The sequence below is a fragment of the Anolis sagrei genome, chromosome 2 (genome assembly GCF_037176765.1).
Source record: "Anolis sagrei isolate rAnoSag1 chromosome 2, rAnoSag1.mat, whole genome shotgun sequence".
Classification (NCBI taxonomy): Eukaryota; Metazoa; Chordata; class Lepidosauria; order Squamata; family Dactyloidae; genus Anolis; species Anolis sagrei.
This window is the reverse complement of record NC_090022.1, coordinates 18,506,141-18,518,338: the sequence shown is the minus strand read 5'-3', so window position 1 is coordinate 18,518,338 and position 12,198 is coordinate 18,506,141. Positions and strand designations below refer to the sequence as shown.

The window sequence follows — 12,198 nt, the reverse complement described above, 5'->3', positions numbered from 1 at the left end:
CCATCTACACTGCCATATAATCCAATTTCTGAATGCAGATTATCTGTTTTAAACTGGATTATAGAAATCTACATGACCTCAGATGAAGGGAAAAGAAGAAATCTTGCCAAGAAAACCACATGGTGGATTCATCTCAAGAGTCACAATAACAGAACTTTCCACACATTTCATGCTGTGGACAAACTTTTTAGACATGCATCATTTTGCAACACATTAATCAGTTTAAGTAGCAAACCAGAGGTTAAACAAATCCCTAATAATAATAATATTATTAATAATAATAATAATAATATAAATACGAAATCCAACATATATATCTCGTTTGCTGTGACATACTGTGTTGTGTCAGTAAAATGATAATAATATAATTACTATGTTTATTTATACCCCACTTTAATCTCTTCTAAAGGAGACTCAAAGTAGCTTGACATAAAAGCAATAGTATACAATTTTATAAAAACAATTTAAAATAAACCAATATGTAAACATTAAAACAGGATTAAATATAAACAGAATTTTAAAATTCCCAGTAAAAAAACATTAAATACATTCAAAAATAAAAAACCACAGCACTCCCTGCAATTACCTTAAACACCTTCAGATTTACAAGAAATACAGCCACACATGTACGTTGTAATAGCAAAATGTATAGCAACACAACATATCCCACAAAAATCTTTCATTTATATTTTTAAATATATATGATTTACTATACGTACTCGAGTATAAGGTGAGTTTTCAGCCCTTTCTTAGGATGAAAAAGTCCCCTTCAGCTTATACTCAAGTCAATGTTATTTATTATTTCACTCTATTATTTTTTATTATATTTATTATTTTACTCTATTATTATGGTTATTATTACATTTACATTATTTTACTCTATTATTTTTATTATTTGTATAATTTTACTTTATTTATTATTATTACATTTATTATTTTACTCTATTATTATCATCTTTATGGTTTTACTCTTATTATTTTTATTACATTTATGTAAGCACACATACATTGAAGAAGTTTAGAATAATGGTTTAATCAGAGTTGGACAGTCTTATCTTGAATTACAGTTTTATGTAATATTCAAAATATTCACCTACTGATGCTTCAATTAATGTAATTTTATTAGTATCTATTTTTATTTTGAAATTTAACAGTAGCTGCTGCATTTCCCACCCTCGGCTTATTTCATATATTTATTTCATATATTTATATCCTGCCCTTTTCCCCACATGGGGGACTCAGTTTGGCTTATACTCAAGTCAATACGGCATATACTCGAGTCAATATGGTTTCCTAGTTTTTTGTAGTAAAATTAGGTGTCTCAGCTTATATTCGGAGCGGCTTATACTCGAGTATATATGGAAACTCAGCGGTTTCATGTTATATTTGCATGACACACCTACACACTGCAGCTGACACACTAATGTGTCACAATACACAGTTTGGGAAGCCCTATGGACTACAAGATGGCAGCAACAAGTAAAACTGTGTACAAAATCTGCTATGAAAGAATGGGTGGATAGATGGGCAGATAAACACAAAGGATGGAAAGGGTTATTGATACGTACCAGAATGGGAAGCCAGTAGTAGTTCAAAGTGGGGGACTGGAACCGGGCGTCATGGATGGGGATGCGTCCCGTGAAGAAGAAGAAAGAGAGCACGCCAACTCCTCCAACCACCAGCAGCTTTCCAAAAAGGAGCAGCAGGTCTGTTATTTTATCCAGGACCACAACCCTGGATGGGACGGAAGGCCAGGACAGAACTGGGAATGTCATCTTCTCATTCAGATCTACTTGCTATGGCCTGATCCCACCCTCCCTCTTGTACCCTGGTTACCTGACAACATTCCTCATCAACAGCTTGAAGGCATTTTTGGCTGAGATGCAGAAATTCTTTCCATAAATAGCAATCTGAGAAATAGAAGAATTTTGAAAGACAAAAGAAATTGGTTCAATCAGTGTTTCTCAACCCTCCTAATGCCGCAACCCCTTAATACAGTTCCTCATGTTGTGGTGACCCGCAATCATAACATTATTTTTGTTGCTACTTCATAACTGTAATTGTGCTACTGTTCTGAATCTTAATTAAGATATCTGATATGGAGGATGTATTTTCATTCACTGCACCAAATTTGGCACAAATACCCGATATGCCCAAATTTGAATACTGGTGGTGTTGCGGGGGGATAGATTTTGTCATTTGGAAGTTGAAGTTGCTGGGATTTATAGTTCACCTACAATCAAAGAGCATTCTGAACTCCACCAACGATGCAATTGAACTAAACTTGGCACACAGAACTCCCATGACCTACAGAAAAATCCTGGAAGGGTTTGGTGGGCACTGACCTTGAGTTTTGGAGTTGTCGTTCACCTACATTCAGAGACTCTAGTTCACACTAAGGGCTTTCCCAGATTGGGGGCAACTAATACTGAGGCGTACTAAACTACAGGCACACCTGCTTATATTGAACTGCAGCATTTACTTAGTCATTGCATGCATGTAACCCTTTCACATTTTTGTAATTAAAAATACCTAGTTAATTTTTAATATTTCTGACAGCATCCTACATAAAACAATAGACAGTATAATTGTTTAGTGGGCTCAGGCTGCATGTTGTGTAATTCACTGACCTTCAGTAGAGACACACACATCTAGACCATTTAGACTGAAAAGCCCCAAAACTGCCACCACAACCTTTCACCTTATCTCACCTGAGATGGTTGTCTCACACTGCATCACGGTAGGATCAAGGAGGTTGAAGAGACCCCAAGGGCCATCCAATCCAACCCACTTCTGCCATGCAGGAGCACACATTCAAAGCATTCCTGACAAATGGCCACCCTGCCTCTGTTTAGAAAGATCCAAAGAAGGAGACTCCACCATGTTCCCAGGCAGCAGCATTATTCCACTGTTGGTTAGTTCTGACTATCAGTGGCACCTCTTGAATTTACTGCTCCGTGCCCTAGTCTTAGGAGCAGGAGAAATCAAGCTTGCCCCTCCTTAATATGACATCTGTTCTGATAAGCTGGCCATCCACATCCAAATGATACTGGGCAGAGCTTAAGAACAGTGGCTCTCAACCTGGGGTCCCCAGATGTTTTTGGCCTTCAACTCCCAGAAATCCTAACAGCTGGTGTGCTGTCACGTGCTGGGCCTATAGCAATTGGCTTTTGAACAGGACGTGCTCTTTGTGCCCAGCGGGAAGCCGGGGTGCCTCAGCTGAGAGGCCCTAAGGATTTTCCTATACAAAGTCTTTAGAAGCTTGAAAAGTTTAACAAGGTCCTTTATTATTGCTTAGGTCTTCAATAAAACAATCAAATACTTCAAGGCTTTGAATCAACTGGTGGCTTTCTTAATCTTGTCCACAAGGAACAGGCAACTGGCTTCGTGAACTGTTTCTTTTCTTTAAGAGGAAAACCCTTTTTAACTCCTCCTTGGGAAATCTACTTTCTAAACTTTGCTGGTGTGGGCCCTACTCCCGGCTCCAAACTGCTTCTTGGGTCCTGAGTAGACCTACCAGCCAAGGCTTTGTAGATTCTCCAGATGGAGTCCTTTGGATTTTCTCCACGAATGTTGTGGGTTTGTTTCTTTAACCCCAACAAGGATTGCACTGTGAAACTGTTTCTGTTAAAGGCTTTTCCTTAAAGCTGTGAGGCTGTAAATTCCCCAGCCAGAGCTTTGGGACTGTTTCCCTCCGGAATTTCGTAAGAAATGAAGCTTCTCTACAGGTGGAGCTGATTCATGTCCTGTAGCTAAGCTTTCAACTGTAAGACTGAACCAAAATGTCTCCCTTTCCTTCCCGAACCCTGGGGAAAGGGGCGGAACTAAAAAACTCAACGATGATAGGCAGGTGGCTAGCCCCATGACTGCAAACCAAGGGAAGCCACCTTACTGCAAAATGCATGGAACATTGGAATACATGCAAACACTCAAAAAAAAAAAGGAAAAAGAAAGAAAAGAAAAGGAAGTTGGAGCTCCTGGTACAGCTGTACCAGCACAGCTGGTAAACTGGCTGGGATTTCTGGGAGTTGTAGGCCAAAAACATCTCGGGACTCCAGGTTGAGAATCACTGGAAGAATTAAATATAGAATGGCAACTGTCTAAGCAGCCACTGCTTATGCTGGCTGTGGGATTCTGGGAGCTGTTGTGAAAAAAAAACCCCAAACAAACAAGCTAACAAAAAACAGTAATTTCCCCAAGTTTTGTGACTCTATCTACTTCACCATTGCCACTGGGATATTCTGCCTCTGCCCCTTTTGGCTACCTTGGCTGGCGTGCCCCTTTGAATGCCCCCACTGAGTTCCCCAAAACGAATTCTATGGGCCACCCCATCCTACCCCAGAATCTTCTCTCCGGCCAACCAGTGAAGCTCACCATGATGTAGGCATTTCTGTTGAGGAACTTGAGGAACTTCTCCAGACACCAGAAGCAACATTTCAGGCAGCACAAGATACACCGGGCAACAGGATTATTGGAGTCTGCAATTTGCAACCAGAGAGAGTAGAATTAGACTACGTTTTCTCATAAACACTGCCTTAAATATATAGTCGGCACTCCATATTTGCAGGTCTGACTTCTGGGGATTTGATTATTCACAGATTTAATTAAAATAGACTCAAAGAGTTGGAAGAGACCTCATGGGCCATCCAGTCCAACCCCCTGCCACGAAGCAGGAATATTGCATTCAAAGCACCCCTGACAGATGGCCATCCAGCTTCAGTTTAAAAGCTTCCAAAGAGGGAGCCTCCACCACACTCTGAGGCAGAGAGTTCCACTGCTAAACAGCTCTCACAGTCAGGAAGTTCTTCCTAATGTTCAGATGGAATCTCCTTTTTTGTAGTTTGAAGCCATTGTTCTACATCCTAGTCTCCAGGGAAGCAGAAAACAAGTTTGCTCCCTCCTCCCTGTGGCTTCCTCTCACATATTTATATATGGCTATCACGTCTCCTCTCAGCCTTCTCTTCTTCAGGCTAAACATGCCCAGCTCCTTAAGCCGCTCCTCATAGGGCTTGTTCTCCAGACCCTTGATCATTTTAGTCGCCCTCCTCTGGACACATTCCAGCTTGTCAATATCAAAATGTTCTCTTTAGGAATCTCTAGGTCCAGTGCAACTATGCTGTGAGGTTGCAACTAGTTTTAGAGGGATATTGTCTTAGATTTTTCTAGATACTCTCCTCTTTCAATTCATTTATTTGTTTATTTTATAATAATAATAATAATAATAATAATAATAATAATTTATTTGACCAGTCATATGACCATTTCAAAATACAACATTTTACATTTTGTCTTTCTCCTGGTATAGTAACCAATATGAAAGTAAAGTACAGTGAAAAACTATTTGATACAACAAAAGTGGATAAAATTAAATAAAACATTCTATAGTCAGCGTTCCACATTTGCGGATTTAACTATTGCAAATTTGTTTAATATGGTCTTCCTGAGAATCTCTAGGTCCTTCAGGGTTAAAGCCAACTTATGACCAAGTTGCACTGAAGGATCTAGAGGTTTCTTGAGACATGTTGTCTCACGTTCAAAAAAAATTAGTGGAGATCCTATTGTATTTAAAAATACAAGCAAGATAAAAACCTAACCGGTCCAAGTAACTATATTTATTTATTTCATTTCTATCCCGCCTTTCTCGACCCAGGAGGGGCCGTTTACAAATCCGGCAAAAATTCAATGCTGCGCAAGTAAACAATAAAACACATCTCATAAAAATATAAACAATCTAACTATATAAGCAATTAAAACACATGAAACCGCATATAAAATGCCGAGTCATTATCTCATGTCCAAATCATTTCCCAAAATCCATAGTTCATTATTCAAGCTGTTGAAGTCTCATTCCATAGTTTCCTATTCACCAAACACCTGCGTAAAAAGCCAGGTCTTAAGTTTCTTTCTAAAAACCAGGAGGAAAGGGGCCTGCCTGATGTCACTGGGGAGGAAGTCCCACAGCCGACGGACCACGGAGCAGGCCCTGTCTCTCATCTCGGGGGTTTAGCACAGCTGGTAAGTCACCAGCAATTATAAGATCTATCAACCAAAAGGTTACAAGTTTGAAGTCCTGGGTCGGTGTAAGCTGCCAACTGCCAGCCCAGCTTACTGTTTACCTAAGCAGTTTGAAAACAGCTTTAGCTATAATTAGACAAATTAGGTACCGCTAAAAGCTGGGGGAGGTGTTTTATGATGCCATAAAGAAGATCAAAAAATGCTGGGCGACCAAAAGGAAGGAGGAAGTCCTGATGGCTCTTTGTCATAGAGGATGGAGCGACAGCACCCCATGTGGCTGGATTCGAGCCCAACCTCAAACCACCAAAAAAGCTGGACAGAGTCAAAACAACAACACACCTCCTTCTGTTCTGTCTCTGTATTGTCTATACAAAACAGCATTGAATGTTTGCTGTGTATGTGTACTGTGATCTGCCCTGAATCCCCTTCCGAGTAAGAAGGGCAGAATATAAATAAAGTGTTGTTGTTGTTATTGGTTGAGACGAGAGACAGGGCCTTCTCAGTGGTGGCACCTCAGCTGTGGAACTCCCTCCCCAGTGACATCAGGCTTGCAGAAAGGTTGGGATGGAGAGCAGGTCATCCCTAGCAGATCCGAAAAGCTCTTGTAGGCTCATAGAGGGAGATGTGTTCGGACAGGTAAGTTAAAGGACCCTTTATATCAGAAATACACCATAAGAAACTGCAAGCATTTGGAAAGGTGGGTTAAATAGAAAGCTTGGAAAAGTTACTTGCTGGATTCTAAGTTCCAGAAGCTGGTGATGATACTTTTGGGAGATTTGAGCATTTGCAGTTCAAGGGGTAGCTTATCTGTGATGTTTAAGGAGCAAAAATAAGGAGGGGGGGGCGAGCTCACCCCCATTGCTCTTTGTAGAAAAAAACCCTCAATTTCCTTCCCCGTTGTTCAGCCAGTTCAGATACAGCTTCAACATTGTCTAGTGTGTAAAGAACACTCATACTAATCTGTGACTCTGATTATGTTAACCATGATAATAGCAATTTCTTCCTGTCCCGTCTTTTCCACTTGCCTTTCAATTTGTGGTCCATATACTCTAGGAACATACGGATGACTTGGACAATGGTGAGGATGAGGGCGCCAAATGCCAGGGATCCTATGTGATATCTGAGGAAAGAAGACTACCATGTTCAATGTTAGGAATAGGCAATTTCCTCTCTGAATAGCTATGTAGAGTCTTCAGATACATTGAAAACAAACCACCAAACTCAGAGGGGGGAAATGCAGAGCTCAGTCAAAATGTATTTATTTACCACATTTGTATACCGCCTTTCTCAGCCCGGAGGCGACTCAAGGTGGTTCATAAAATACAATTAAAAATTAAAAAATTATAAAATGCAATTAAAACATTTAGCATGTGTGATGAAGCATTAATTTTTAACTGTAAGTTAAGCGTAGTTATGTATATGTGTCTCTACAGTTAAATATGATTGTATGTATATATATATATATATATATATATATATATATATATATATGCTTAGATGGTTGAATATTATTATATGTATGTGTTCAGGAGGTAAAAGACAGTTATGGATGTACATAAAGGGTTAACCATTTAGAAATGGCAGAACTAGGGGGATGGATGGGACCAAGCTCAGGACTCTGAGTTAGGTTGCCATGGGGTGGAGCTAACTGCACTTACCAGAAGCAGACATTTTGAGGCTTCAGTCCTTTGGTCATCGAGCCAAAGGGAAGGTGGTTCAAACGTGTAGTGAACCAAACTAAGGGAAAGCTTTTAGTCTAAATGATTTAAATAATCACTTATTTAGGTTTGTGGTTTGGCTGTGTGCTAATAGGAGAAGAAATCCCACTGGGAATCTTTACTTCAGCAGGAAGCTGAAGGAGACAAGGGCATTAGCTGACCTTAGTTAATCTGTCAAATAAGGAAACATATTTAGAAGTGTAACAACTTAAGAACTAGTTGGTGAAGTAAAAGACATCCTAAAGTTATATTAAGATTTATTGAAACTCGTGAAGCTTGGTGCCTCAGGAGAAGAGAATTCTGAAACCATTACGACCCTTCCATACTCCAAATAAACTTGTTCTTGTTTTAGTAACTCAAGCCTCAGTGTACTATTTCAAAGGGAACCCTTATTAATTGGTGGCAGCATAGCCTAGCACCTCACAGATGGTGGCAGCATACTAGATTGAATAGAATATCAGACAACGAAGAGGAAACCTTTACCGCATGTAATATAAAAACCATAAAAAGCCATAAAAACATAATCATCACCGTCTCCTTACTAAAATCATTATCCAATTGCATCGTCAGTCGTTCAGTAATTTCATATTTACTTGATTATGCTGCATTAGTGAAGCTTACTCAAAGAGCCAGGTTTTAACCTTTTTACGGAATGTCAGAAAGGTGGGGGCTAATCTTATATTCCTGGGAAGGGTGTTCCACAGCCGAGGGGCCACCACTGAGAAGGCACTGTTTCTCGTCCTCGCCAAACGCATCTGCGAAGGAGGTGGGACTGAGAGCAGGGCCTCCCCGGAAGATCTTAGAATTCTAGATGGTTCATAAAGAGAGACACATTCAGACAGATAAGCTGGGACGGAACAGTTTAGGGATTTATAGGCTAAAGTCAGTACTTTGAATAGTGCCAGGAAGCAAACTGGCAGCCAGTGGAGCTAGCACAACAGTTGTGTGCTCCCTGAGTGCTGTTTCTGTTAGCAACCTGGCTGTTGCGCGTTGGACCATTTGAAGCTTCTGAACAATCTTCAAAGGCAACCCCACGTAGAGTGTGTTGCAGTAGTCTATACGGGATGTAACCAGAGCATGTAACTACCGTGCATGGCCTACTGTGCAGAGCATGGCCAATCATGCTTCAAAAATATGGCTTAAGGTATAATTTAGAATGGTCGAAAGAGCAGGTTGGCAAAAAGTAAGTCACCTGTTACTTAGACTAAGTGACTTTATATATTTCAGCAGTGTATTCTGTGTAATTGTGGTTGATGCTTAATTTATCAAGATTAATAGCATCACTTAGGAGTGCTCCTTGTCACATCAAAAGGGATCATCTCCAGGTTTCAGGGCATGATATTGTTTTGATCTGGAAACCCAAGGCACATAAAGGCAACAATTTAGGCTACTTGGAAGCAAACACAAACTTGTCAAGTTACTTGTCAGGAATGCTTTGATTGTGTATTGCTGCATGGCAGGAGGCTGGACCACTTGGCCCTTGGGGTATCTTCCAACGCTATGTTACTACATTGCGCACCTTAATGTCCGGATGAAGGCACTGCACACAGCACAGGCGGGGATGTCTCGGGGTTTCCTGAAGGCCCAGTAGTATGAGGCAAAGGCTCCAGCCAGCACACACTGTCCGAGGGCAATGACAAAGTTGATGCACCAAAGAAAGCCCAGGATGTTGTAGATCTGGAGGTTGAAGAGGTTTTGCTGGACCAGCCCTTGGTCATTGTACTTGAAGAAGATGCACTCCACGGAGCACGGGAGGTATTCAGAGGCATTGAATTTCTGCAGGAGGGACACAACAAGCATAAAAGTATCTCCTTTCAACCAATACAAAAGAAAGAAGGAAAGGTAGATAAAAACCACTCAAATAGACTTCATGCTCGAATATTTGGCCTTAAATCTCTGCTTACATAGTCTCTCCATAGTTCAAATTACAAGATAGGAGATTCACCTGAACATTAGGAAGAACTTCCTGAACATAGGAGCTGTTCAGCAATGGAACTCTCTGCCTCAGAGTGTGGTGGAAGTTCCTTCTTCGGTAGCTTTTAAACAGATGCTGGATAGCCACCTGCTTTGATTGTGTTCATCCTGAATGGCAGGGGGTTGGACTAGATGGTCCATGTGGTCTCTTCCAACTCTATGATTCTGAGTTTCAACCTACCATATATACTCATGTATAGAATCATAGAATCCTAGAGTTGGAAGAGACCTCATGGGCCATCCAGTCCAACCTCCTGCCAAGAAGCAGGAATATTGCATTCAAAGCACCCCTGACAGATGGCCATCCAGCCTCTGTTTAAAAGCTTCCAAAGAAGGAGCTTACACCACACTCCGGGGCAGAGAGTTCCACTGCTGAATGGCTCTCACAGTCAGGAAGTTCTTCCTCATGTTCAGATGGAGTCTCCTTTTTTTGTAGTTTGAAGCCATTGTTCCGCATCCTAGTCTCCAGGGAAGCAGAAAACAAGCTTGCTCCCTCCTCCCTATGACTTCCTCTCACATATTTATACGTGGCTATCATGTCTCCTCTTCTTCAGGCTAGACATGCCCAGCTCTTTAAGCCGCTCTTCATAGGGCTTGTTCTCCAGACCCTTGATCATTTTAGTCGCTCTCCTCTGGACACATTCCAGCTTGTCAATATCTCTCTTCAATTGTGGTGCCCAGAATTGGACGCAATATTCCAGGTGTGAGTCTAGCAATGGTAGTCAAAAATGAATCCCAAAAAACTTGGGTAGATTTATCCATGGGTCAATGTAAACACTGTATCTTAACTCTTATTTAAAAAGGAACCATCCCCTTCTGTGAGTAGAGTGGTGAAAAGCAAGAGCTTAGTCTGTCCTGTGTATAAGTTGACATCATATATACGTTGAGGGAAGGTTTGGGGGCCAAAGTGATAGATTTTCTGATGATCCATGGATAGGTTGAAAGGATGAGCTGCCCTTCACCATCATTTTCCCACCCAGTCATTTAAGAAGACCAGAAGCAGTATCACAGTAGAGAGAACAGAGGATAGTGGTGCTTCTTCTAGGTTATTCCGGGATGAACTAAGCTCTTGTCTATTGCCATTCAAGAGATAATTCCTTTTTTTAAAAGATAAGAGTTAAGTTACAGGGCCGTGCTTTAGCACAGTAGGTTAACTGCCCGCTGCAGTAAATCTTGTCAATTGAAAGGTTGATAGTTCAAAGCCTGAGTTGGGGTGAGCTCCTGGCCTTTAGCCCAGCTTCTGCCTATCTAGCAGTTCAAAAGCAAATATGAGTAGATAAATAGGTACCGCTTTAAAGTGGGCAGGTATTTAAGGCACCCATAAGGAAATGCCAGATAAAATTGTCAGCCATTTGCTCAAGGAGGAAGTTTATGAACAAAGCTCTTCGGCAGGGAATATGGATTGACAGCACTCCGTGTAGCCGGAACCGAGCGCAACCTCCAAGATGCCGAAGATGGGAAAACCTATATATACCTCTATCTATGTACAATTCTCTGTTAATTGAGTTGCTCTGAACACTTTTCCTTTCGATGTGGGCATAGGGGTGGCTTTTGCTTCATGTGCCAGAATTCAGACCTGGCCTTGTCACTTACTAATGGATTACAGCTCTGATTGCCAAAGATGCTTTCACAGCCAGGAGCACTGTGGTTATAGGACGTCACGCGGTAAAGGGGCGTTCCTGAAGTGGCAAGGTATCTATAAATTGCAAAATAGTCAAGGAAGATCCCAAGAATCAAACAAGAATCAAAACGGAGTCATGCTGGAGATGTGCTTTTTTAAAAAAAATGTGTTTTTCCACTTTTATGGGCGTCCTAACCCCTACAAATGTGGAGTACTGACCACAAAACCATTACAGGATGGGATTTTCAGTCCCTAAACAGGGTCCATCTTATACAAAACAGAATCCTTACAAATCAGATAAATACAGGAGAGTCTCGCTTATCCAACCTTCACTCATCCAACGTTCTGTATTATCCAATGCAGTCCACGGTGGGAGAAAGAAAGAACCCTTGTCTGTTTTGGTGCTAAGTTTGTAAATACAGTAATTACTACATAACATTACCATGTATTGAACTGCTTGTTCTGTCGATTTGTTGTTAAACATGATGTTTTGGTGCTTAATTTGTAAAATCATAACATAATCATAACAACTTGGTGTTTAATAGGCTTTTCCTTAATCCCTCCTTATCATCCAACATTTTTGGTTATCCAACGTTCTGCCAACCCATTTATGTTGGATAAGCGAAACTCTACTGTACACCCATCGGGATTGGTAGATGTCAAATAAATAATATTTTCAGCACACAGTTTAAGGCCGCAATCCTATCTGCACTCACCTGAGAGTAAGCTCCATTGAGCACAGTATGGACTTACTTCTGAGTAGGCATCTACGCACAGAACTGCACTGCGAAGCAGCAAAGTTCAACAATTGCCACCTCCATTTCCCATTCATGTGAACTCAAACGAGGGAAGGAGAGGTCATGGAACAAA

General features: G+C 40.9%; 1 protein-coding gene across 1 annotated transcript in view; it reads right to left on the bottom strand.

The window, feature by feature from the left end:
* The window catches only part of SLC44A4 (solute carrier family 44 member 4), a 58,512-nt gene that overhangs the window by 2,311 nt on the left and 44,003 nt on the right, over positions 1 to 12,198 (bottom strand). The window contains exons 14-19 of the mRNA XM_060759532.2: positions 11,301 to 11,403; positions 9,253 to 9,509; positions 7,041 to 7,135; positions 4,375 to 4,478; positions 1,837 to 1,910; positions 1,569 to 1,734 (exon numbers count right to left, since the gene is read on the bottom strand). Coding sequence (XP_060615515.2) covers positions 1,569 to 1,734; positions 1,837 to 1,910; positions 4,375 to 4,478; positions 7,041 to 7,135; positions 9,253 to 9,509; positions 11,301 to 11,403 — 799 coding nt within the window. The remainder of the gene's footprint in view (positions 1 to 1,568; positions 1,735 to 1,836; positions 1,911 to 4,374; positions 4,479 to 7,040; positions 7,136 to 9,252; positions 9,510 to 11,300; positions 11,404 to 12,198) is intronic.